The sequence below is a fragment of the Pteronotus mesoamericanus genome, unplaced genomic scaffold (genome assembly GCF_021234165.1).
Source record: "Pteronotus mesoamericanus isolate MK-2021 breed Mesoamerican mustached bat unplaced genomic scaffold, CSHL_Meso_final contig_752, whole genome shotgun sequence".
In the NCBI taxonomy this organism is placed as follows: Eukaryota; Metazoa; Chordata; class Mammalia; order Chiroptera; family Mormoopidae; genus Pteronotus; species Pteronotus mesoamericanus.
The window spans coordinates 871466-897372 of NW_026555251.1; the positions used below are offsets into that span (position 1 = coordinate 871466).

General features: G+C 63.4%; 1 protein-coding gene across 1 annotated transcript in view; it reads left to right on the forward strand.

Annotated features, from left to right (window-relative positions):
* OBSCN (obscurin, cytoskeletal calmodulin and titin-interacting RhoGEF) overlaps positions 1 to 25907 on the forward strand; it is a 164869-nt gene that overhangs the window by 118326 nt on the left and 20636 nt on the right. Inside the window, 28 exon segments of the mRNA XM_054584055.1 lie at positions 50 to 337; positions 447 to 734; positions 1263 to 1636; positions 2393 to 3254; positions 4015 to 4293; positions 10510 to 10588; positions 10825 to 10949; positions 11116 to 11313; positions 11550 to 11582; positions 11793 to 11891; positions 12039 to 12254; positions 12614 to 12686; positions 12977 to 13041; positions 13933 to 14052; positions 14178 to 14317; positions 14686 to 14886; positions 15003 to 15085; positions 15239 to 15412; positions 16094 to 16250; positions 16556 to 16672; positions 16754 to 16918; positions 17001 to 17159; positions 17274 to 17451; positions 17970 to 18083; positions 22702 to 22869; positions 23199 to 23301; positions 23623 to 23752; positions 24873 to 24984. Of these exon segments, the coding sequence (XP_054440030.1) occupies positions 50 to 337; positions 447 to 734; positions 1263 to 1636; positions 2393 to 3254; positions 4015 to 4293; positions 10510 to 10588; positions 10825 to 10949; positions 11116 to 11313; positions 11550 to 11582; positions 11793 to 11891; positions 12039 to 12254; positions 12614 to 12686; positions 12977 to 13041; positions 13933 to 14052; positions 14178 to 14317; positions 14686 to 14886; positions 15003 to 15085; positions 15239 to 15412; positions 16094 to 16250; positions 16556 to 16672; positions 16754 to 16918; positions 17001 to 17159; positions 17274 to 17451; positions 17970 to 18083; positions 22702 to 22869; positions 23199 to 23301; positions 23623 to 23752; positions 24873 to 24984 (5100 nt within the window).

Here is a 25907-nt window from a genome sequence, read left to right on the forward strand (position 1 = left end):
CGCTGCGTGGACATTGGGCACCCCCTTGACTGCCACCCCCACCACACAGGCCTCCCCGACCCGCCGGAGGACGCCGAGGTTGTGGGGCGCAGTGACCACTCAGTGACACTGTCCTGGGCAGCGCCCACCAGCGACGGCGGCGGAGGCCTCTGCGGCTACCGGGTGGAGATGAAGGCATCCGCCACCGGCGAGTGGCGGCTGTGCCACGAGCTGGTGCCTGGGCCTGAGTGCGTCGTGGGCGGCCTGGCCCCGGGGGAGACCTATCGCTTCCGCGTGGCGGCTGTGGGCCCTGCGGGGGCTGGAGAGCCCGTGCACCTGCCCCAGATGGTGAGGCTAGGTGAGCTGCCGCGGCCCTCTGGGCCCAGCCCGAAGCACTCAGCCCTCCCCAGGCCGGGGGCGGGGCGGGGCGGGGCGGGGCCAGCCCTGGCTGACATGCTTGTCCCCAGCAGAGCCCCTGGAGCCTGCGCTTGCGCCCTCCGCTCCCGAGTGTCGGCAGGAGTGTCGGCAGGTGGCCGCAGGCGAGGACGTGCGTCTGGAGTGCGAGGTGGCAGAGGCTGGTGAGGTGGTTTGGCTGAAGGGGACGGAGCACATCCAGCCGGGCGGACGCTTCCAAGTTCTTGCCCACGGTCAGAGGCAGACGCTGGTGATCCGCGGCTTCTCGTCGGAGGACCAGGGCGAGTACCGCTGCGGCCCCACCAGAGACCCGACCTCTGCCGTCACCGTCGCCTTCCAAGGTGTGTCTTCAAGGCCCAGCGTGTGGCGGTGGGAGGGCGGCCCTGGGCTGTGGGTGACCTCCACAGTAGGAGTCCCCGGGGGAGGCCCGCCTCGCAGCAAAATGGCCTGGGGCTTGCTGGGGAGAGGCCCAGACCTTGCGTGGCTCAGCCACATGTCACAACCCATATCTCTGGGGTCTTAGGCTGCTCCCCCTCTCTGAGGGGGCCCTGGCCACACAGCCCTTGGTATCCACTGCTGGTCCTTTCAGGCCTCAGGTCCCTGTGCTCTGAGTCCCCCGCCCTGCAAACCTCTCTATGGCCCCCGGGCACCCCCCCCCCCCCCCCCGAGGACAGAGGCCTGGCCTGGCCTGGGGAAGCTGAGGCCCAGAGACAGCTGTTTGGAACCTCTGACACCTTGTGAAAGCTGCCAAGCTCTCTGCGGCCAGGCAGGCAGCAGGGGCCTCCTGGGGGAACCGCGGCTGGCGGCCCAGGACAGCCTGGGCCGTGGCTCTGCTCCTGCCTGGCTGACCAGTCTCCTGCCGTCCACAGTGGCGCTGACCCCAGGACCCGGGGGTGAGGCCCCCGCACAGCCCAGCCTACCCCCCGAGGCGGCCCAGGAGGGCGACCTGCACCTGCTGTGGGAGGCCCTGGCCCGGAAGCGCCGCATGAGCCGCGAGCCCACACTGGACTCCATCAGCGAGCTGCCAGAGGAGGACGGGCGCCTTCCGCGCCAGCGGCAGGAGGCGGAGGACGCGGCCCCTGAGCTCTCCGAGGGTTACTCCACAGCCGACGAGCTGGCGCGCACAGGCGAGGCTGACCTGTCGCACACCAGCTCTGACGACGAGTCCCGGGCGGGCACCCCTTCCCTGGTCACCCACCTCAAGACGACCGGGAAGCCTGACCCCTCTCCACCGGCCGGCAAGGTGAGCCCCCAGCCTGGCCGGCAAGGGAGGCCCGGGCGTCTGAGGTCTTGGCCCCCAGGCTCTGCCCACCACCCACCACCCAGCCAGCCAGCCTCCTTCCACCTGTCCGCCACCCACCGCTTGCCCACCCTTCCGCCCCCGTTCACCCCTCTGCGCGCCCCCCGCCACCAGCGCATCCGTCCGTGCTCCTCCTCGTCGGCGGCCACACACTCCGCCGCCCACCCGCCCATCCGTTCCCTCCCTGCCCGCCCATCTGCCACCGCCCGTTCATCCTCCACCGTCCATCACCACCCGCTTGCCCGTCCATCGGCCACCCGCTTACCCACGTGTCCATCTGTCCGTCCAGCCATCGCGGCACCTACCCATACGTCTGCTTATCTGTCCATGTGCTGATCTACCCAGCCGCCCGTCCATCCATTCACCGTCCGTCCCCCATCCCCCGTCTCCCGCTCGCCCTGTTCACCCAGCGTTACAACCCCTTCCTGGGGAGCTGGGGCTGGCCTCTCCACAGCGGTCCCCACAGCCCCGTGAGTCTGTCCGGCGGCTGTGCGAAGGGATGTCAGCGAGGGTGGGCTTGGTGTGCGTGACCACAGGGGCCGTCAGGGATCCGCCTCAGGGCAGTGGCCAGCAGGTGGAGGCAGCGTGGCCTGCTGGAGCTGGGGTGTGGACGGGGCGCCGCCTCCAGCCTGCCGCCGGCGCCCCGCCCGCCTCTCCCTGACCCAGGCCTCGGTTCCCTCGCCTGACCTGTGCACGCAGGTCAGGGCCCCAGCAGCCCCCTCTGGAAAGCCGCAGAAGCAGCCGGCCACAGTGCGCCCGCCGTCGGGGGTGCTGCGCGGTGAGGACCTCGGCGACCCGTCCCTGGACAAGGCAGCCGTGAAGATCCAGGCTGCCTTCAAGGGCTACAAGGTGCGGAAGGAGATGAGGCAGCAGGAGGGGCCCGTGTTCAGCAGCACATTTGGGGACACCGAAGCTCAGGTGGGGGACGTCTTGCGTCTGGAGTGTGTGGTGTCCAGCAAGGCAGACGTGCAGGCTCGCTGGCTGAAGGACGGCGTGGAGCTGACCGACGGCCGACACCACCACATCGACCAGCTCGGGGATGGTACCTGCTCTCTGCTGGTCACTGGAGTGGGCCACGCCGATGCCGGCTGCTACACCTGCCAGGTGAGCAGCAAGTTTGGCTGTGCAGTCCACAGTGCCCGTGTGGCCATCAGCGGGACGGAGAGTGAGGCTGAGAGCTCCTCTGGCAGCGAGCTGGACGACGCCTTCCGCCAGGCAGCCCGGCGGCTGCACCGTCTCTTCCGCACCAAGGGCTCGACCGAGGTTTCGGATGAGGAGATCTTCCTGAGTGCAGACGAGGGCTCGGCAGAGCCTGAGGAACCTGGGGACTGGCAGACGTACCGTGAGGAGGAGCACTCGGTCTGCATCCGCTTCGAGACACTGGCTGAGGCGAGCCGGGCGGCCACCCACTTCCAGGAAATGTTCCGCACGCTGGGCATTGGGGTGGATGTCAGCCTGTCGGAGCAGGGGCGCCGGGGGGTGGAGCTGCGCATTGCCAAGGTGGCCCGCGCCCCCGCAGCGCCTTCGGGGCCCGTGCCCGGCCTGCGCACCACAGAGTCCGGTGAGTCTGCGAGCGGCCGGGTGCAGGGCAGGGGTGGGGGGCAGGGCTGGTGGGTGACCAGGGTCCGCGGAAGGGCCGAGGAGTTGGCTGGGCTGCAGCTTCTGGCTTTTGGCAGATACCACCCCCTGAGCTTGGCAGAGCCTGACTTCAGGGTGCAGAGCACTCCGTCTGCACCCCAGTTCTGCCTGCTCCCAGTTAGCGTCTCAGAGCCTCGACGTTCTCATCCAGGAACTGGCTGAAGGGAGGCTAAACGTTTGTATCTTTCCTCCACGAGGGTTTGAGATGCAACCCATAAAAAGGTGGGGTTCCATGGGGTCTGGTCTGCACCCCATTTCCTGCTCCAGCAGTTACAGTTAATTAAAAAGACATCCCACTGTTTACTTACACGTTCCTAGAAATGACACAAGGGGTGTCTGTTAACCCGCAGTGTCGTGTCTTGAAATTTTCTCCCTCCAGTTCTGAGCATGAGGCCTCAAGGCCTGGACGCCCGGGCGCACTGCCGCCATCCTCCCTCCATGTCCCTTCGTCCCCGCTCCCTGCCTGCTGCCGTCCCTCTGGCCACAGGGTGGCTCGGGAGCCGGGCTGATGAAGGGCGAACTCTCCCAGAGAACGGGGAGGAGGGCGGAGGTGTGTGGCTGCCGGCTGCCTGCGTACTCTCGCTGGAATGGGGGCCTCCGGGCCACACGTGTGGACCTGCCGCCGCGGGGTGATCGGGGGCCGGGGCTGGGACTCACGTGCATGCCCTGCCTGTCCCTCCCAGCCCCAGTGTTCCTGACTGAGTTGCAGAATCAGGAGGTGCTGGACGGGTACCCTGTGAGCTTCGACTGTGTGGTGACAGGCCAGCCGGGGCCCAGCGTGCGCTGGTTCAAGGACGGGAGGGTGCTCGAGGAGGACGACCACTACATGATCAGCGACGACCAGCAGGGCGGCCACCAGCTCATCATCACGGCCGTGGTGCCGGCAGACATGGGCGTCTACCGCTGCCTGGCCGAGAACAGCGTGGGCGTGTCCTCCACCAAGGCGGAGCTCCGAGTGGACCGTGAGTGCGGCTGTCTGCCGGCCGGCCCCGGGTGGGCGGCTTGGGCGTTTCTGTCTGGGAGGGCAGTGTGGCATGGGATGGTGGTCCGGATTCGGGGCCTCAGGGTCCTGTGGCTGATGCAGAGCTCTCTGGGAGCCCTGGGGTGGGCCTGGGGGCCTTAACTCCTTGAGAAGCCTCAGGGAGTTAAGAAACCCGGGAAGGTTTGGAGGAGTCCAGGGGTGTGGCAGGTGATCGATGGCACTGTGGCCAATTAGGAATACGTGTGAGGCCCTGTCTCCGGTTCCTGGCCTAGAGCTCCTAGATCCCTTGGAATTCTTAACCGACAAGTCACTAGAACGGTGACTCCTGGCAGGCCCGCCCCAGCTTCGGGACGGAGGGTCGTCAACTGCAAAAGCCACGTGACGATCCCTGCACAAACGTCTGATTGATTTTTGACAAAAGTGCAAAGCAATTAAGTGGAGGAAGGATAGAGTTTCCACAGATGGTGCTGGAGTAATTTGGACATTTATAAGCAAAAAAACCCAAACAAACCCAGAACCTAGACCTTATATGAAAATTTACTCAAATGGATTACATACCTAAAGGTAAAATATAAAGCTCTAGAAAAACAATAGGAGAAAATCTTCAGTACCTACACCTAGGCAAGGCCTTTATATACTTGACCCATAAAAGAAAAAATTTGTAAAATGGAAGTCATCAGAGTTAAAAAACTTCTACTGTGAGAAAGGCTTGTGTGGAGAATGAAATGCTACAGGCTGGGAGAAAATATCTGCAAACCACATATCTTGTAAAGGACTTTATCTAGACTATATAAAGAATGTTCAAGAGTAAAGAGTAAAAAATGTATAACAATCTAATTAGAACAGGAGCATGGGCAGACATTTCATGGGAAAGGACAGAGATGGCAAGTAAGCGTGTGGACTGCGTCCAACAGGAAAATGCAAAGCGGGGCCCGCGGGAGGCCCACGCGGCGGCAAGGCCAACCTAGAAACGGTGCTGCCGCCCTCCGCCTGAGAGGCAGAGGCGGGCCCCAGGGACGCTGGCGGGGAGGGAGGACCGGGCGCCACTCTGCAATGCCGTGTGGCTGTTTCTACAAGACTAGTCACGTACTTACCATATGGCCCAACAGTCATTTTGTTGGGCTTTTATTCAAGAAATGAAAACTCAAATTCATAACACAAGCTTCACCCAAATGCTCACAGTGGTTTTATTGCTAATAGCCAGACACTAGTAGTGCACTGCCCTTCCGGGGTGAGCGGTGACCGTGTCCTGTGGTGTGCCACTCAGCGAGGTAAAGGAACATGTTAGTGACACGTGCGACAGGTGCCATAAAGCTGCATGTTTTGCACAAACACACGAAGCCTCGATGGAGTTCATGTGAACCTTGTAAAATGTGAACGAGGTTGGTGGACGGATCAATGGCACCATTTATAGTTCAGAGAAAAGTTAACTTTGCCAGAAACTGGGTGAAGGTGCACGGGGGTCTCTCTGCCATTTCTCAGGATGGTGTGTGAATCCATCGTTCTCTGAAAACAAAGAGGAAAACAACTGTTAAGAACACAACAGTAACAAGTCCGTTCTCTTAAATAAGAGGAGTGTACACGTGTCCCCATGCGTGACAGCCCTCTTCCCAAGCTCTCCCTTCTGCTGTGTGGGTCTGGGCTTCCACCCAATGCCACTCTCTTCTGCCTGAAGAGCATCTTCTAGCATGTTCAATAGGCTGTGTATGCTAGAATTCTTTCAGCTTTTGTATGTTTGAAAAAATGTCTTTATTTTGGTTTTGTTTTGAAAGGTATTTTTGCTGGGACAGCTTTTTCTGCCCACACTTTAAGGACGTAACTCCGCTGCCTGCTAACTTGCATTGCTTCCCTGAGGAATATGGCATTATTCTTCATTTCTCTATACATAACTCGTCTTTTCTATGGGGCCTTAAATTTCTTAGATGTTGCACACCATAAAATTCAACATTTAAAAATGTATAAAGAATCCCAGACAGCAGGCAGCCACGGAGCATCGCCCGCCCCACTGGAGGTCCCCGCCCCCCCGCCGGCGTGGGGCCGTGCGGCCGCCCTGGGCAGACGCCGAGGAAGCCGGCGCTGGCTCAGAGGCCTCGGCGCCCACGGGCACCCAGGCGAGATGGGAACTCTCCACAGGCCCGTTACCCTAGGAATGCCAAGGGGCTCCTGTGCACACAAAAAGCACTGGGCTTGTGTGGCTTCCGCAGGATTCTCCCCAACCCCAGACTAAACAAATTGCAGTTACTCTAGAGAAACGTATAGCTCGTTGGTTTTTAGTATATTCACAAGGTTGTGCAACCATCACTCCCGAGCATTTCCAGAACGTTTTCGTCAGCCCAGATGAAACCCCGCGCCCGTCGGCCGTCACGACCCCGCTGCTGCCCCCGCCGCTGCCCCCGCCGCTGGAAACGGCAGGCCCGCTTTCTGCCTCTGTGGGTTTGCTCATTCTGGACTTCTCGCGTAAATGGGATCCCACAGTACGTGGCCTTTTGTGTCTGGCTCCTGTCACTGAGCATGTTTCTAAGGTCTATCCATGCGGTCACGTAGGTCAGCACTTCATTCGCTCTTATGTAAAGCTGAGAAACATGCCGCCGCGCATGGACGTCCCAGCCGGCCACTGTTGGCGCTTGCCCCGTGGTGCTGCTGGCCGTTGGGAATCATGCTTCTGTGGACAGCCATGTACGAGTGTTTGGTGGACATGTTTTCAGTGTTCTTGGGTGTGTAGCTACGAGTGGAATTCCTGGGTAACACGGTGACTGTACCTTTAGCTTTTCAAACTGTGTGCCCACAGCAGCTCCAGGCAGCGCTCCTGGCCGCGATGTGCCAGCCCTTCCGTTCGTTTTCTTAGTAACAGCCGCTCCCAGGGGTCTGAAGTGGTATCTTGCTGTGATTTTTATTGCATTTTCTGGTGATAATGACTTCAGGTGTTTTTCTCATCTGCTTATTGGTTATTGGTATATCTTCTTTGGGAAAATGCTATTTAAATCCTTCGCCTATTCTTAAATTGTGTTTTGTTTTTTTTTTAATTTTGACTTGTAAGAGTTCCTTTTATATTCTGGGTACTAGATTTTTATCAGATGTATGATTTTTGAGTGATTTCTCCCATGATGTGGGCTATCTCTTCATTTTCTGTATGGTGTCCTTTGATGCATGACTTCTTAATTCTGATGAAGTCCACTTCAGCTACTTTTTCTTCAGTTGTCATGTCTAAGAACCCATTGCCTAATCCAAGGACATAAAGATTTACACCTATGCTTTCTTCTAAGAGTTTTATACTTTCAGTTCTTACATTTAGGTCTGTGGTCTGTTTTGTGTTCATTTTGCATATCGTGTGAAGTAAGGGCCAATTTCATTTTTTTTTTTTTTCCAATCTGGAAATCAAGTTGTCCCAGCAGCATGTTGAAAGGACTATTTTTCGCCATAAAATTATCTTGGAATTCTTGTTACTCTTGTTTCAGACTAGTTTCCATTACACTGTGGGTTTATTTCTGACTTGCATTTCTGCCTACTGGTGTAGATGTCTGCTGTTACAACGTTGCCACACTGGAGCTTTGTAGTAAGTTTTGAAATACGGAAGTGTTAGTCTTCCACCTTTGTTCTTTTTCAAGATTGTTTTGAACAGCCTGGATCTCTTGCATTTTTCTTTATGAAGTTTAGAATCAAGTTGTCAATTTCTGCAAAAATGGTCCCTGGATACTTTCAAAGATTTTCTTTGTATCCCTAGATTTGAATAATTGATTTTGATATCCTTTGATGCACTTTTCTTTATGTTCATTAAGCTTCTTGGAATTTAGGGTTTATAGTTTTCAGTAAGTTTGGATTTTTTTTTTGCCATTTTTTCTTCAAATGTTTTTCCTTTTCCCCTTATTTGGTGACTTCAGTTACATGTATATCAAGCCACATGAAGCCATAGTGCTGCTCTTTGATACTCTTAAGTTTTTAAAACTGTTTTTTCATTGTGCACTTTGTTGGGATTTTTCTACTGTATTGTTCTTTTCTTCTTCGTGTCTAACCTGCTGTTAGTCTCATCTACTGCTTTTTGGGTTTCCAGAGCTTCTACTCGAGTCTTCTCTCCATGTTCTGTGTCCCCACTTAGCTTTTCGAGCACACGGAACACGGGTGGTGCCCACGCGTGACGTCCTCCCCTGCCAGTCGCAACATCCGTCAGTTCTGATAGGCCCTTCCCCACGTGGGGGACCCTGTTCTCCGGCCCCCGCGTGTCTGGCGACCGTGCCTGGCGCTGCTGGGAGACGACGTGGTGCGCCTGCGGGTCCCCTTGAGCTGGGCTCTGGGAACAGTTGGCCCCTTGCGGCCTGGACCTATGACCCGTCGGGGGGAGCCCAGGCAGCGCTCCCTCCGGGGCACCCTTCCCCCTCCCCCGGGGGGAGAGGTCCGAAGCCACGTCCAGTGCGGCCACGGCCCTGTGCCCCTCCCGCACGGTCCCCCAGCCTCTCCAGGGACTCTCCCCTCCCCGGGGCACGTGCTGATGACTTCTTGAGGGAAGGGCTCTGTGCAGCGGCCTCGGCTCTGGTTTTCTGTCCAGGGGACTCTGGCTGCCTTCTGTCTCCTCAGCTCGAGGTCTGCCTGGCTCTGCCTCAGTTTCCTCTCCAGGGCCTGGAAACTGAAGGCAGGAAGCTGGGGCGCTCCCAGGGCTCACCTGTGTTTGCTCTCTGTAAGGGACCAGTGTCCGTACGTACTTGATGCGAAGTGACTTGAGAACTGTTCTGATGATTCTGTGCATGACCCAAGTGGGGGGCCTTCCCAGCAGCAGGCAGCTCTCCCGTGCCAGCTGGGCGCCCTGCCGTTTAGCTCTGTCCTGACATTACCTGCCCAGAGATGGCATCAGGTCTCACAGGTGAAGGGCTCAGTCCCACCAGAGCGCCCCCTTTCAGATGCGGATGGGAAGTCCAGGTGGTCCCCTGTGCTTCTGATGGATCAGCCACCTTCTCGGGTTCCAGTAATTTGCCAGAGTGGCTCACGGAACTCAAATATTTACTCACTAGATCGCCAGCTTATCCTAAAGGATTAGCCCAGGAACAGTCAGACGGAAGAGGTGCGCAGGGCCAGGTGTGGGGTGGGGGCCAGGGGCTTCCCTGCTCCCTGAGCCCCCCCTGCCCCCGCGCCTCCAGCGTGCACCGACCCGGAAGCTCTCCACGCTGCGGCCCTTTGGGTTTTCACAGAGGCGCCATTACACAGGCACCACTGACTCAACCTCCAGCCCCTCTGTTCTCCCTCCAGGGACTGAAGCGTCCCACCCTCTAATCACAGGGTTGGTTCCCCTGGCAACCAGCTCCCACCCGTAGGGGCTTCAGAAATCGCATTCTCAGGAACTCAGGTGCAGGTGATGGGCTGGCTCTGAGCATGAACGAAGCCCTGCGGGTTTCAGGGGCGGCCCAGGAGCGGCCGGAGCTGAGGCACATCCTCACTCTGAGTCCGAGCAGCACGGCCGCTGCCGCCCCGTGACGCTCGCTCGCCAGTTCTCTCCGCCGGAGCTGCCTTAGTTCATGCTGCTCGGACAACGTGCCGCTGCCCGGGTGACTCGGAACGGCTGTCAGAGCACCCTCGGTTTGAGAGGCTTGGAAGTCCGCGGTCAGGGTGCCAGCCCAGCTGGGTTCTTCCTGGTAGCAGGCGGCACCTCCTGGCTGGGCTGCGCCCTCACATGGGGGCCCGGCGGGGGGGGGGGGCGGTTAGGGCCCTTTCCCAGGCACTAACACCATTTCTAACGGCCCTGCCCCCATGACCTAGCCACCGCCCCAAGATCCCACCTCGAAATACTATCACCTTGGGGGCTAGGTTTCAACGCGTGAATCGGGGGGCACACAAACATCCAGTCTATGGTGCGCCATTGTGGCGACGAGTGGAAGCCGCGAGCCGAGGCCCAGGTACACCAGTCGCCATCCTCCAGTGGAGGAGAATGGGGAGAGAGGGTCACTGTCCCTGCCTGCCATTTATGAAGCCCAGAGTCACCCCGTGCTTACAGTCTGTTGGGGCTTGTGGTTAGTTACAGGCCAGGAACTGGGGCTGGTAACAGCCTGGAGCAGGGAGGGGCCGCAGGGCAGCTGTGTCCCCATAACCCTGACTCAGGAGGATAGGTGGCTCCCAGGGACAGCCCTGCAGTGAGAACCAGGCGGCCCCAGGGGTGGGGCCGCGCCCGGGCAGAAGGGCACAGCCTGGCCCCAGCTTCGCGCTTTGTCCCCAGTGACCAGCACTGACTATGACACGGCCGCAGATGCCACGGAGACCTCGTCCTACTTCAGCGCCCAAGGCTACCTGTCCAGGTGGGAGCTGTACGGGGGCGGGCAGTGCCCAGCACGCTGGCGGCCCCAGTCCTGGAGTGGGGGTGGCTGTGCTGGCTTGCGCCGATGGAGCCCCAGTCCTGGGGGCTCCGCCCGGCCGCGCGGCCTCCTTCTGGCATGTTAACGGGGGGCCTGGGAAGCCGTCCGGTCCTGACCCCGGCCCTCCGGCCCGGGCCCCTCGCCCGTCCACATCACGCTGCCCCTCTGATCTCTGCCAGCCGCGAGCAGGAGGGCGCGGAGTCTACGTCAGAGGAGGGCCAACTGCCCCAGATAGTGGAGGAGCTGAAAGACCTCCAGGTGGCCCCCGGCACACGCCTGGCCAAGTTCCAGCTCAAGGTGAAAGGTGAGGGGGATAGGGCCGGAGGGCCAGGCGGTGCCTCCTGCCAGCAGAGGTCAGGCCATGACTGTGGCCTGCGGGGCGTCCAGGGACCCTTTCCCTGGGCCAGAGGGAGGGGGCACAGTGCCCACTGGGTGGTGGCCTGTGCTGACCACTCCCCCGGTGGTTTCAGGCTACCCGGCGCCCCGCCTGTACTGGTTCAAGGACGGGCAGCCCCTGGCGGCTTCCGCACACATTCGCATGGTGGACAAGAAGACGCTGCACTCCCTGGAGGTCCTCTCGGTCACCGGCGAGGATGCCGGCCAGTACTCGGCCTACGTCAGCAATGCTGTGGGCGCTGCCTACTCGTCTGCTCGGCTGCTGGTCCGAGGTGGGTGCTGGGACTGGAGTCTGCCCCCCTCCCCCACAGCAGGTGTGGGATCGGGCCCACGGTCGGCTGTCCCATGTGCAGAGGTGCGTGGGAGGGCCGATGGCTGCCTGCCTGGATCCCAAAAGGTGATGGGTGCAGGGGCGCGAGGACATCCTCCGGACCCCACCCTCCTGGCAGGCCCCGGCCGAGTAGGAGGCACCACCCCACTTCCGGTCTGACTTCCCTGTCTCTTTCAGGCCCCAGCGACCCAGAGGAGAAGCCAGCAGCAGGTGAGTCCAGATGGGCGGGCAGAGGGGCACTAAGGCCCCCAGGGGTGTGTGGGGATGCCCGTCAGGTGGAGGGAGGGGAGCGCCCTGGGAACAGGCTGCAGGGGCAGCCGCCGGCTGGGGGGCGCCGGGCCTGGGGGAGGGGCAGAGTCCAGCCACCACGCAGGGCTATGGCTCTGCACTGGTCACCAGTGGCTGCCTGTGTCTCCCCAGATGTGCAGCAGCAGCTGGTGCCGCCCCGATTCCTGGAGAAGTTCACCTCCAAAAAGGTGAAGAAGGGCTCCAGCATCACTTTCTCCGTGAAGGTTGAAGGTAGGACACTCTGTCCTCCCCACCCAGGACCCCCAGGGAGGCTCAGAGCAGCCCCCTTCCAACTTGGGCCCCCCAGAGAGGATCGGGGCGCCCCACAGAACCCCGTTCTCAGTGGGGGCTGACTGTCCACCGCCCGCTCTGCCGCAGGTGTGCCGGCCCCGGCTGTGCACTGGCTGCAGGAGGCGGCGGAGCGGGTGCTGTGGATCCGCCCCGACACACCGGGCTACACGGTGGCCAGCTCAGCGCAGCAGCACAGCCTGGTCCTGCTGGACGTGGGCCGGCAGCACCAGGGCACCTACACCTGCATCGCGGGCAGCGCTGCCGGCCAGGCCCTCTGCTCCGCCAGCCTGCGTGTCTCTGGCCGTGAGTGGGCGTGGGTGGCCTGGTGGGGGAGGGAGGGAGCTGCTACTGCCGGGGATTTGTGCCCTGTCGCCGAGACCCCACCGAGACCCCTCCCCAAGCACAGGCCCCGCACAGTCTCTTCCTGGCCCTGCCCAGCCCCTCTGGGGGCGGAGGCACCCAGTGCGACCCGTTCCTGCCCCTTCCACTGGGGGGTGGGTGTGGGCCGAGTTGGGGTGCCGGCACAGGCTTCCCTTGGGGCTCTAGACAGATAGGCAGGGGCCCCCAGGTGGGGGTGGCCCCAGTATCCCAGGCAGAGGTCCCAACCAAAATCACCTTAGCAGGGTGGGTGTCATCCTGGCAGTCACCTGTCCTTCTGACAGTGCCCAAGGAGGCGGAGGCCGTGGGAGAGACAGCCGGGGTGAAGGAGGCCCTCATCTCCACCTTCCTTCAGGGGTGAGTGAGGGGCCGCGCCAGAGCTAACGGGGGCGGCTTGGGGGCCCGGCCCTGGGGGGGCCCGCTGCTGGAGAGGGAGCCCATCCCCGGACCTGGCCTGGCTCTGTCCCTTGCAGGCCGTGTGGCTTGGGCCAGCCCCCAATTGCTCTGTGCCTCAGTTTACCCTTTGTAAAATGAGGACTCCCCAGGGCCTGCCTGTGGCACCTGGCCCACAGCCGTCAGAAGCCCCCCACCCCAGGGTACGGCCGGTGGGTGCACCCCAGGTCCTCAAGACATCCCACTGTCTTTAGGACCCAAGCCATCTCTGAACAGATGCTGGAACCTGCAGGTTTCACTGACCTTGCTGGGCAGAAAGGTACGGGGGGCACCGAGGGCCTGTTCCTAATTAGGGGTGGTGTGTGGAGGAGGCTGCCCACCCCCAGGTGGCCTGAGCACCCGCCCTCCCAGCTGTGGGCTGGGGCTCCCCAAGTGCCCCTCTGGGCCCCGCTCTGAGCTCTGCTTGACTTGGGCCCGGCCAACCGTCAGCTCGGCTCTCAGTCCAGCCGCCCAGCCGCCCCGCTGGCTGGGGGGTGCCCCAGTGCGGGCCAGCGGCCAGGTCAGGGCTGGGGTGCACGTCCAGCCCCTTCCTGGGCACCTGCACATGTATTCTGGAACCTTGGTGTGTTTTTAACTTTTTTATGAAAAATGTGAATCTGCACAGAAATACAGAGGACAAGACCGTGTGTCCATCACCCACCTTCAGGTCACTTCTCTGGTGACCAACGCCTACCCCCTCAGCGGCCCTCATTCACCCCAGACAGTGAGGCTCACCCCCCTGTCTCCACACCCTCAGGCCAAATATCTGGGTTCTGCCCCTTGCCCCACCCAAACCCCTTCCCGACCAGCCACCCAGTTCAGGACCCCAGGGAGAAGGCACGAACCCCACTGGGGGCCTCAGCGTCTTAAAGCTCCTCCGCCATCCTGGTCTCTGCCTGGCTTGGCCCTGCCGCTGCCCGCGCTCCTGCCCACCTGCTGCCCCTCTCCTGGGCCCGGCTTCCCTGTGTTTGTAGGCCTCGGTCACACCTTGACTTGGACACCCCTGAGCCGTTACAGCCCCCCCGTCCTGGTCAAACTCTCGGCTTCCGGCAGCAGAGCCGCGAGCCTGTGTGTTCCCGTCTCCCCTGGACCCTGAGGTCAGGGTGGGCCCCGAGGGGGTGCTCGGGCTTGTCTGCAGTGCGCGCTGGCTGACCTAGGGTCTGGCCACCAGCAGAGCCCCTGGAGCCCACGGCCCGTGGCCACCTGCCGCTGGCTGAGGTGGGCACGGAGGAGTTCCTGCAGAAGCTGACCTCACAGATCACGGAGATGGTGTCGGCCAAGATCGCCCAGGGTGAGGGGCGTCGCGGAGCCAGGCCTGGGGGCGGGAGGTGGGGCCTCCACGCCTACACCCCGAGGCCCATGGGGAGGGGCACAAGGGGCTGTCCCCTCCCAGGGTCACATGCCCTGTGCCCCCAGCCAAGCTGCAGGTGCCTGGAGGCGACAGTGATGAGGAATCCAAGACCCCGTCCGCATCCCCTCGGCACGGCCGCTCCCGCCCCTCCTCTATTGTCCAAGAGTCGTCCTCAGAGTCGGAAGACGGGGACTCCCGCGGAGAGGTGTTGCAGGGGTGGGGGTGCTGGGCGAGCTTGCAGAGCTGCGGGGGAGGGGATCGAGGGCGAGGAAGGAGCGGGGCCTTCAGGGAGCCGGGTGGAGGAGGCTGGAAGTGCACCTCTGAGCATCCGACATACTACCACAGCCAGGACCGCTCACACCCCCGAGGCTCCCCTTTGTCACTCAGGGGTGGCCGTACATAGCACCTCCTATCCTGTCTCCATCAGCAGAAGCCAGTTGGGCCTGTTCTGTAATTTGATGGACCCTCAGCATGACTCCTTCCTCCCGACTTACTGTCAGGGGTCCTGTGGCTGGGGTTGCGAGAGGCCCAGCTGACCCCCGTCTGGGTCTGACTCGGCACCCCCTCCCCCAGATCTTTGACATCTACGTGGTCACAGCTGACTACCTGCCTCTGGGGGCCGAGCAGGACACCATCTCTCTGCGGGAGGGCCAGTACGTGGAGGTGCTGGACTCAGCCCACCCTCTGCGCTGGCTTGTGCGCACCAAGCCCACCAAGTCCAGCCCCTCGCGACAGGGCTGGGTGTCCCCCGCCTACCTGGACAGGCGGCTCAAGGTACCTGGACTGCCAGGCTGGGTGGCTGTCCTGGGACTGTTGTCCCCTGATGCGTGGGGGACCCTGACACCAACAGGGCCAGGCCAGCGCCTGCAACCCGCTCTGTCCCTCACCAGCTATCGCCAGAGTGGGGGCCTGCCGAGGCCCCCGAGTTCCCCAGGGAGGCCGTGTCTGAGGATGAGTACAAGAGGCGGCTGAGGTGAGGCGCCGCGGTGCGGGGGCGGGGCGCGGCCTTTGCCTGGCGACTCTGTGCGGCGGGCCCCCTGTGAGCCCTGTCTGGCCCCAGGCTGCCTGTGAGGGCAGGTGCCTGCTCAGCACCTGAGTCCCCGGTGCCCTCATGCTCTGCCTGCAGCTCCGTCGTCCAGGAGCTGCTGAGCTCCGAGCAGAGCTTTGTGGGCGAGCTGCAGTTCCTGCAGAGCCACCACATGCAGCACCTGGACCGCTGCCCCAACGTGCCTGTCGCCGTGGCCAGCCAGAAGGCCATCATCTTCCGGAACGTGCAGGAACTCAGCCACTTCCACAGCAGGTGGGCGAGCTGTGTGCACACAGGCACATGTATGCACGCATGACCCATACCGCACACTGCACATGCAAGCACACACACACTCACGCGTCCGTGGGCCCCCAGGGTTGGGCCTTGGGGTGGGCAAGAGCCAAGAAGGGAGGGAAGCAGGTGACCTGGTTTACTTGTGGGCACATGCCTCCCCCCGGGAACACAGGCGTGTGAGCCTGGCTTATCCCTGGAGCGCCTGCTGCAGCCTCTGTACATAGGCACACCCGTATGTGTGCACTCACATGCCCTAACATGCATGGACATAGGTTACATGGGAACCCACATATACATATATATGCACACACATGCATGTCCTTAACTGCCTGGGCATGGGTTATGTGTGCACAGACACCCAATATGTACAGCACACAATGCACATCCACATATGTGTGTGCCTATGCACGTGTGCCCAAATGTACAAATGTACATGCGCTTCCTTGCATGCATGCACACATATGTACACACATACCTGCATACACGTACACACCCTCAAATATCCCAGACATGTGTCCCTGTAGCCACGCCCACTTCCTCCCAGGAGCCACTGGGGCGAGGCCCTGTCAGGAGCCTGTTTCTTCCCAAACCTGAGGACTGGGGCTGGGTTGTGGGTCGTGGGTCGTGGGTGAGCTCCTGAATCTGTCCCCTCCATGGCAGCTTCCTGCAGGAGCTGCAGAGCTGTGACACGGATGACGATGTGGCCATGTGCTTCATTAAGAACCAGGCGGCCTTTGAGAAGTACCTGGAGTTCCTGGTGGGCCGAGTGCAGGCCGAGTCGGTGGTGGTCAGCACAGCCGTGCAGGAGTTCTACAAGGTGCCCGTGCCCCGCCGTGGCCGACCCTGTCCCCAAGATCCTCTCCTCTGACTGTGCCCCTCCTCCCCCCACCTGCCAGGGACCCCCCACCGGCCTGCCCAGGTCCCTGGGCCCTGGCTTCGTGAGGGAAGCAGGCACATTCCCTGGAGTTTTTCCCGCCTGTTGGTGACCAGCCATTGAGGGGAGGGGGCCCACCATGGAAGGAGAGGCTATGTGCTTGCCCTCAGGCTCTGGGTGACATGAGCCATCCCTGGGCCTGTCCCCCGACACCCTGCTGCCCTGAAGCCCACCCTGTGTTCCCACAGAAATACTCAGAGGAGGTGCTATCGGCCGCTGACCCCTCACAGCCGCCACCGCCCCCGCTGCAGCACTTCCTGGAGCAGCCAGTACAGCGGGTCCAGCAGTACCAGGCCCTGCTCAAGGTAGGTGGGCTGTGCCGTGCCCTCGCTGCCTCGCCCGGCCCCGTGGTGGGTGGGGCGCGCCCTGACCTGCCGCCTCCGCAGGAGCTGATCCGCAACAAGGCCCGGAACCGGCAGAACTGTGCGCTGCTGGAGCAGGCCTACGCGGTGGTGTCCGCCCTGCCGCAGCGCGCCGAGAACCAGCTGCACGTGTCGCTCATGGAGAACTACCCAGGCACCCTGGAGGCCCTGGGCGAGCCCATCCGCCAGGTCTGGGGGGTGCCGCGCGGGGTGGGCCTGGCATGGGGTGGGGGCGGCCCCCAGGCTGACCGAGGGCTGACCGCTCTCCCAGGGCCACTTCATCGTGTGGGAGGGGGCACCAGGCGCACGGATGCCCTGGAAGGGCCACCACCGCCACGTGTTCCTGTTCCCCCACCACCTGGTGGTCTGCAAGCCCAGGAGGGACTCCCACACGGACACCTTCAGCTATGTGTTCCGGAACATGATGAAGGTGTGTGGGCAGCGGACAGCCTGCGGGGACGGGGGCCTGCAGGGTGTGGGGGGGAGGCCTAGGCCGGCCCCCCGGCCACACCCAGGGCAGTCAGCCTGCCTCCTCCCCCCGCAGCTGAGCCACATCGACCTGAACGAGCAGGTGGAGGGGGACGACCGCGCCTTCGAGGTGTGGCATGAGCGGGAGGACTCGGTGCGCAAGTACCTCCTGCAGGCGCGCACCGTGATCACCAAGAATGCCTGGGTGAAGGAGATCTGCGGCATCCAGCAGCGCCTGGCCCTGCCCGTCTGGCGTGAGTGCCGGTCCTGGCCTTGAGCCAGGCGCGGGCTCGCACCCTTCAGCCTGGCCATCCAGCTCGGGGACACCCTGGCCCCTGGCGGGGGCAGGCACCGCCAGGGAAGGGGCTGCCTCCTAGGGCAGGTGGCTGGCTCTCCCCTCGACCAGCTCAGTCTCTCCATCTGCTGAACTGGGGTGCTGGGCTGGCCCCGACTCAAGTGGGGCCACTGGCTTTCACTCAGGGGCCCCCAGGGCAGAGTAAGTGCCCAGGGCGTTAGAGGTGTGAAGGCCCGATCCCTGGGCCTCCTTTCCCACCTGGAACGGGAGAGGCCCCCTTTCAACACACTGACCTCTCCATACTCCACCCCCGACTCCCCAAGGACACCCACCCTGCCTCTGATCCAGATTCCCATTCGGGCCCCGTGTGGAATTGCAAGGGCTGGTGTTTGTAGCAGCTGCACCCCTCGGCCTTGGGACTTTCAGCCCTGCCAGGGGTGCGCTGAGGGCCCAAGTGTGTGGTGTGTGTGTCCCCAGGCCCCCCAGATTTCGAGGAAGAGCTGGCCGACTGCACAGCTGAGCTGGGTGAAACAGTCAAGCTGGCCTGCCGTGTGACGGGCACACCGAAGCCCGTCGTCAGCTGGTACAAAGGTAGGTCCCCATGGCCTAGGGCTGCTGGCCCTGCCACAGCGAGAGCCTCCCAGAAGGAATCGAGCGGACTGGGGACCTAGGGTGGGGCCTGGTCAGGGGCTGGGTGCGAGGAACAGGCCTTCTGCCCCAGTTACCTGCCCCCAAACGAAGGACGGCGGGGCCAGGGCAGAGGAAGCAGGACGGGGGCAGCCCTGCCCGAGGGAGCTGCCTTCTGGGGGCGGGGCAGGCGACGGCAGGGAGACAAAGGAGTGTCGTGGCAGCCGGGGAGCTGAGGCAGAGCCAGGCAGCCCGGGATGGTCCCGAGGCAGCAAGGTGGCCAGGAGGCTGGCGGAGGGAGGGGCACGGAGGCAGGACAGTGGGACAGTGGGGAAGAAGGGCTGCCTGCCACGCGGCCTCAGGCCGGGTCCGAGTGCACCGGGGTGGCGGAGAGTTCAGGGACACCGAGGCCGGCGTTGCACGGCCGCCTTTCGGGTCAGCAGTTCACCAGGAGGGCCCGCAGAGCTCAGCGGAGCCTCTCCGCCGAGGCTCCAGTGCCCTGCTGAGGCAGGGGCAGGGCCCGGGTGTGCGGACGGCACTCTCCGCGGCGGCGGCCGCCTCTGCCCCCTGGCTGGGGGCGTGTCCGAGTCCAGTCCTGGGTTTGGAGGCGCCGTCCCAGGGCTGTCATTCTTCTTGTCCTGCTTGTGTGCAACCAACCTGGTGCTCGTGCGCCCGCGAAGGCCTGAGGGTGGGGCTGGAGAGGACGTCGGGACCTTGTGCTGCGTCACACAGCAGGGACCGTCGCTGTGGCCGTGGGCAGGGCTGCGCAGCGGGGCTGGCAGGCGCAGCAGGCGGAGGCCCGTGCCGGCTTCTGAGAGCTGCCTGCCAGGGCCGGCCTTCAGGAGGGAGGCCTGCGGGCCCGTGCCCTGGGGTCTGCAGAAGTCCCCTCCCACGCACCTCGCCTTGCGACTCCATCGCCCTCCCTGCCACCCCTCCGCACCCAGCACTGTCCCCTGAAGGATGGGCCCAGAGGGGCAAGGCCATTCACAGTCGCCCAGAAGTGACTCTGCACCCCTCGGGCCCTCCCTTCAGACTTGGCTGTCACCAGGCGCGTGTGCCGGCCGGCCACCTGTGAGGGGAGGGAAGGACCCCCCTCGCCCAGGAGGTTGAGGCGGGATCCTGGGTTCTGACGGCTCTGGGCAGCCTGCCGTCTCTTTCACCGGTAATCACCCGGCGAGACCCTGGAGGGGTGTCTAGTGAGTGGGGGGGCGGGCAGCGGGACAGTCGGCCCATGCTTACACAGTGGTCAAACGGCACGTGGTCCGGGTGGCCCGCAGCCATGGTGTGTGGCCAGAGCTGGCCGTTGAATGACCCAAAGCAACATCGCGGTGGGAAACACCACAGTAGCCCGGGAGGCATGGACCTGCCAGGATGGGGGTCCTCCTCACGCGATGTGCCCCCGCCCGGCCTGGCATATTTCTCAGCCGTCCTCTGCGTGGCACGCAGCAGGCTCACCGGCACGCGCCCCGTGGCGGCTCTACGCAGAACCCTGGTGACTTGGGTGGAAGCCCCTCCACGGTCTCTTTGCCTCCATGGCTCACGCCCTCGAGGAGGGGCTGTTGTTCACCAGGCCGTCTGTAGTTTGTTAAGAGGGAAAACAAACGGTCGGGCCGTTCGCAAAAGCTCTAGGCCAGGAAGAGCAGCATCGGGCAGAAGCCAGGTCGGTTGGCAGACAGAATGTCCTCACACAGCAGGAGCTGAGTGTCGGGGGCAGAGGGCCCACCCCCGCCCACCCGGGCAGCTGCCAGGGGGCAGGGAGCACTGGGGACGTGGTTGGAAGCCTCACTGTGTGGAGGCGCCACCGACCCAGAACAGCCAGGCTGCCTCCACCGGCTGCAGCGACAGCAGCAGGGGCCAGATCGGGCTGGGGACAGTCTCCTCCCTCTGGTTGTGCCAGGCCACTGACGTGGGCCGCAGCCTCTCCCTTTACCCCAGCTACTTCATGTCCCCCAGGGGGCCCAGAACCTCCTTTCTCCCCAGAGATCCAAGCACCAGCCTGAAAGAAACAGGCTGCGGGGCCAGGGGGTACGTGTTCCCTGCATAGGCATCCCCCTGGGCAGTGCCTGCTCCCTGTTTGGAGCAAGGAGTTCCATGGCACACCTCGGGGTCTAGGGGCAGGAGCCACAGCTCCAGTCCCCTGAGTTGGCCTCAAGGTGACACTGGCTTCCTGGAGGACCGGCAATCCTGTGCGGGTTCCATCGCCGGGACCCAGGCCCCGGCGTCCAGCAGGGCCGTGCAGGTGTGTGCCCCCCCGCCCTGCCCGAGGGCCTGCTGTGGGGGACGGGCACGCAGGGCCTTGGGTCCCTCGGCGGCAGGGGCACGGATGCCTGCTCCCGACCGCTTTTCTCCTACAGCTGTGCAGGCTGGGTGGAGGGGGGAGAAGGGGCCAAGTGTCGGGGATGGAACCGGACGCCTCTGCAGTCGGTGGCCCGCAGGGCTCTGGGCCCTCCCAAACCCGAGCCCGGGCAGCTCGGCCGCTTCTGCCGACGCAACGTTTGCCTCCTGTCACTCTCTGGTCCCCGTGCCCCTCGGCCTGTTGGGGTCCAACTTGCATGGCACTGGCCTTCTCACTGGGGGTGTGCACTTAGCAGGACGTCTCAAGCCTCTCTCCTTGAGGGCTGGGCCGCATTGCTGCGGAGGCAGGGCCACCCGTCAGAACGCTCTCGTGGGCCACCCCCTCCGGCTGCCGCCAGCGTTCCGCTATAGATGCCGCGCAGGCTCCACGGCGTGCGTGCACGGCTGATGCCTCCCCATGGGGCTTGTCCGCACACAGAGTGCCTGCTGCACGCCCCCGCTCCTTCACCGTCACCTCTGAAAGAACCCTCCACGCGGGTGTGCCTGGCGCCCGTCCCCGTGCCAAGTCCCTGCACGCCCCTGCCCTCTGCCCACTGAGGCTGGTCGTGGCCCAGCTTAGGCTGTAGTGTTTGCCGATGTTTGGGAAGTGGGCTCTACAGGCAGAGCTCTCCGGGGTCCTGACGGAGCCAGGCGACCCGTGAAGGAGGCGGACCAGCCTCGCCCGTCGGTCAAGGGGTTACACAGGAGACCTGCATGCAGAAACGCGGGATGGTCAGGTGTCTGCTCTCCACCTCCCCGACTATTCTATAGCCGGTGGCTGGACGTATGCGGAAAGAAGTGTTTAAGGGGCGGGGGACTGGCAAGTGCCAAGAGGGTCTGGCACCGAGCTGGTTACGAGACAGACAGGTCAAGGGCAAATCATTCCAGAGGCAGAGCGTGGAGCTCCTGGGGCGGAGCCCGGAGCCAAGGCGGCTCCTTAGCTTCAGTGACAGCCAGCCCTGTCTGCACAGCCCAGCCGGGAAGCCGGGTGACCTGCGGCTGACCCAGCAGCACCACGGGGAGAGCGAGGCAGCCCAGGCGCTAACCTGCAAGGGCTGTCCCTGAACCCACCTCTCAGCGCGCAGATGGCAGCCGCCCACCCAGAGCCTCGCCACGCACAGGCCGCAAGCAGGGAGCGTGTGCTGCCCAGCTGGCCCGTGACCTCGCTCAGGGCCTGTTAACTGTCCACCTTCTTTCTCTTCTGAAATGATGTGTCTCTGACAGTGTCCCTTTCTGGTCGCCAGATTGAGTATCAGGAGCTGTTAAGGGTCTGCCTGCCAGACACAGGCACAAGGCTCCCGTCAGAGCCAAAAACTGCGGGTCGCAGACAAGCACAGTGTTTCAGTCAGTCAGTCTGTGGGGTGTACGGAGGGAGAGGGCTGCGTCCCCGCTGCCTTGGAGGCCACACGCACTGGGCCGCGGCGCGGGCCGCGCGGGGACCTGAAAAGGCACGGAGAGCTCTTTTCTGACAGTAGGGTGGGGGCTGAGAACGGACTCCAGCAAGAGCCGTTCTGCGGGGGACGGAAGCTGAGGGGAGGGGGTTGGGAGACAATGAGAAGGCAGCACTGGAGGTGGGGAGGGAGTGGGAGCAGCCAGGAAGGAACAGGCACAGGGCCGCGGCGGAGCCGGGGCGGGTGGAGGCTTTTTGGTATGTGTTTAAGTCATTTCTTTATGCTCCCTGTGAATTAAAGGCCAACATGCTGCTTATGAACCATTGTAATTTAAACCACACATGCAGAGTTATAGGAAAGTGTTTGTTTATGGAGTTTTACATATTTATGGAGGAAAGAGCTCTTCGGAGTGGAAGGTGCACATTTCCCTATTCCTTACCCAGGAAAGGAACACAGTGTGGGCGCAGATGTTAGGCTGGGTGGGTATTTGGACAAGAGTGATTATAAAGAGATGGGAAGTGTCCAAGTGTGTCTCTTGGGGGAGGGGGCAGCCAGAGCCTTGGAGGTGCCCGGAAGTCCCACTTCACGGGCAAGGTGGCTCAGGGTCTGGTCGTTGGAACAGGACGTTTTCTGCTTTCAGGTAAGAGCCCGCCCTCCAGAGGCCACGCTGTGCACACGGAGGTCTGGACCAGTGTTCAGGGCCCCTTGGCTTGGCCGGCCGGGCCCCCTGCGGGAAGCTGTGTCTGGCCCTTGTGCTTCGGGGCTCTCTCCACACCCTATCGCCACCTCGTGACCCCCGGGCGAGCCTGCCTCGCATCCCCATGGGGCCCCTCTGTGACAGCCCCCCTCCTTTCCAGATGGGAAGCCAGTGGAGGTGGATCCTCACCACATCCTCATTGAAGACCCGGATGGCTCATGCACCCTCATCCTGGACAACCTGACCGGCGCTGACTCTGGCCAGTACATGTGCTTTGCAGCCAGTGCCGCCGGCACAGCCAGCACCCTGGGCAAGATCCTGGTGCAGGGTGAGCCTGGGAGGGAGGCCAGGTGTTGGGCGGCTGGGCCACACTCACCACAGCAGCGCCGGGGTGCGCCGTTCGGGCGGAGCTGGCAGGTGCCCGGCCCTCGGGCCCCGGTCTGGGGCTCACTGTCGGGTGGGGTCCTGCGTGTTATGCCGTCTCTCTGTCTCTCTGGTTTCTCTCCCTCTGTTGCCCCATCTTTCCCTGTCTCTCTCTCTCTCCCCCTCCTCTGTCATTCACTCTCCCTGGGCATGTCTCCCTCTGGGCCTATCTCTCCATCTCTGTGTCTCTCCCTGTCTCTCTCCCTTTCTCCCCCACGCCCTGCGGCCCCACAGTCCCTCCGCGTTTTGTGAACAAGGTCCGGGCAGTGCCTTTTGTGGAAGGAGAGGACGCCCAGGTGACCTGCACCATCGAAGGTGTCCCACATCCTCAGATCAGGTGGGCTGGGGCGATGAGAGGGCGGGCCAACCTGGGGCAGCCTTTTCTGTCTGAAAATCAAAGGTGGGCAGCATGTACGTGGGGTCTAGGTGGGTGAGACAGAAGTTCAGCCTTTTGGGTGAGAAGTGGGGGTCTCGGGGCCGGTCCGTCCTGATACAGACGCCGCTTAAGCAAGGGGGACGCTGCCAGCTGGACACTGGACAGGCGGCACCCAAGAGGCCGGGTGCTCAAAGGACAGCCAGACCTGAGGCCCGGGTGAGGGAGGGTCTAGTGCACGGGGCCTCTGGAGAGGCCCCCACTGACCCCCAGGGCTGGCTTCAGGTGGTACAAGGATGGCGTCCTGCTGTCCCCGGGCGGCAAGTACCGGACCCTGAGTGAGTCACGCAGTGGCCTGCTCAAGCTGGAGATCCGGGAGGCCGGCAAGGAGGACATGGGCCACTACGAGTGCGAGGTAAGAAGAGGCGCACAGACGTGGTGGGAGGCTTGTTATCACCGTCCAGGACACATGATGACAGGGGACATCGGACTGACTGTCACCACCATCCATGACAACAAAAGGAACACCAGGCGCACGGTCACCCACCACCCCGATGACCCAGGGGACCCCCGTCCCCGGTCACCCACCACCCCGATGACCCAGGGGACCCCCGTCCCCGGTCACCCACCACCCCGATGACCCAGGGGACCCCCGTCCCCGGTCACCCACCACCCCGATGACCCAGGGGACCCCCGTCCCCGGTCACCCACCACCCCGATGACCCAGGGGACCCCCGTCCCCGGTCACCCACCACCCCGATGACCCAGGGGACCCCCGTTCCCGGTCACCCACCACCCCTGGTGACCCAGGGGACCCCCGTCCCCGGTCACCCACCACCCCTGGTGACCCAGGGGACCCCCGTCCCCGGTCACCCACCACCCCGATGACCCAGGGGACCCCTGTCCACGGTCACCCACCACCCCTGGTGACCCAGGGGACCCCCGTCCACGGTCACCCATCGTTGTGGTGTGGGAGGAACCCCAGATCTACTGTCCGCCAGCAGCCGCGGGAGCTACCGGGACCCCCTGAGGGCCCGGGTAGGGCTGTTCTCTGCGGGTGGGATGGCCATGCAGGCTTGGCTCCGCCTGCCGCCGCCCCCGAGCGGCTGCAGCCGGTGCTGGGGCTGGGCCAGGATGCGTCTGGTCCCTGTGTCAGGTCCTGAGGAAGCAGATTGTCTTTCTGTTTGGGCCCTGTCCAGTTCGGTTGCTCTTGGCCACACGTGGCGATTTAAATTTAAATCTTTTAAAGTTAACTCTAGATAAAGATTTAGTTCATTTCCTGAGTTCAGAGCCCGGAAAGCTGCCGTTTGGGACAGCAGGGCCGGAGCGTGCCCTCCGTCACAGGGTCTCCCAGGCAGTGCCGCGTCCCTGGGGGCACGCGGCGGCTGGTCTGGGATGCTGGGGCCAGGCTGCAGGGCCCTGAGACACAGCTGGGCTGGGCGCCCCATGCTCTGGCCTGTCCTTACACCCCCAACGAGGCAAGCCTGGCTCCTCGGGGAGCTGGGGCCCTAAGTGGCCTTGCTGTCCGTCCGCAGCTGGTGAACCGGCTGGGCTCGACACGCGGCGGCGCAGAGCTGGGCCTGCAGAGCGCCACGCTGCGGGCCGAGGAGCAGCACCACCGCCGGGGCCGCGCCGCCGTGGTGGAAGGTAGGTGCCGCCGCTGAGGGCCGGGCCTGGCTGGGTTCTCTGCACCCTACGCCAGGCGGGGGAGCCCGGAAGCCTTCTGATGAGGGCGGGGTCCCCGAGAGGAGGCAGCGGGGCTGTGGAGGGGCTGCGAGGCCCAGTCCAGAATAGGCGGCGTGCGGGGCCGTGGGTGGCGGTCTGCACACCCAGAGCCCGGGCGAGGCTGTCTTGGGGTCAGGGGCTCGGGACCTGCCCGCCATCCCCGGGGAGAACGAGTGTGTACAAAGGGCCAGACGCGGGCCGGCCGGTCCTTGTCGGGGGCGGAAGGGTCGGTCGGTCGGACAGCTCCGCCTGAGGGCCGCTGCCAAGGGCCAAGTGCGGGCTGCTGGGTCCCGGCCTGGCTTCCGGAGAGGGAGTGGGCGTCAGAGCCGGGCCCCTCCACGCCAGGCGGACCGTCCGTGTTGAGCTCAGGGTGCCACGGTCAGGCCTCCCCTGGGGCCGCCCCTGGGGTCCTGGGAGGGCGCGGGGGGCCCGGCGGCAGGATGGGCCTCGTTCGGGCGGGTGTGCTGTGGGGCAGGAGGTGGAGGGCAGGGGGGTGCCGCCACCTACACACGCAGTGGTTCCGGGCCCCGCTGGGCCTGGCAGGGGGACACCGGGATCGGGGAGAGGGCAGCTGGCACCTGTCCTGGGCCGGCTCGGCCCGAGGGAGCAGCCTTACGGGGCTCGCAGAGCAGGCTGCCACCCTGGGAGGGCTCCTCGCAGTGGGAGCTGTGCCCCCTGGAAGCACTGTCTGGTAAGGCGGGGAGCCTCCCGTCCCTGGGGACGTGCCACACAGGCTGGGCCAACGCCTGGTGGAGCGGCAGCTTTCATAGCAGGATGAGATGAAATATGTGTCCTTCCAAGTTCTGAAAGTTGGCTTCCATGATCCTCAAGCCACTGGATCCAGT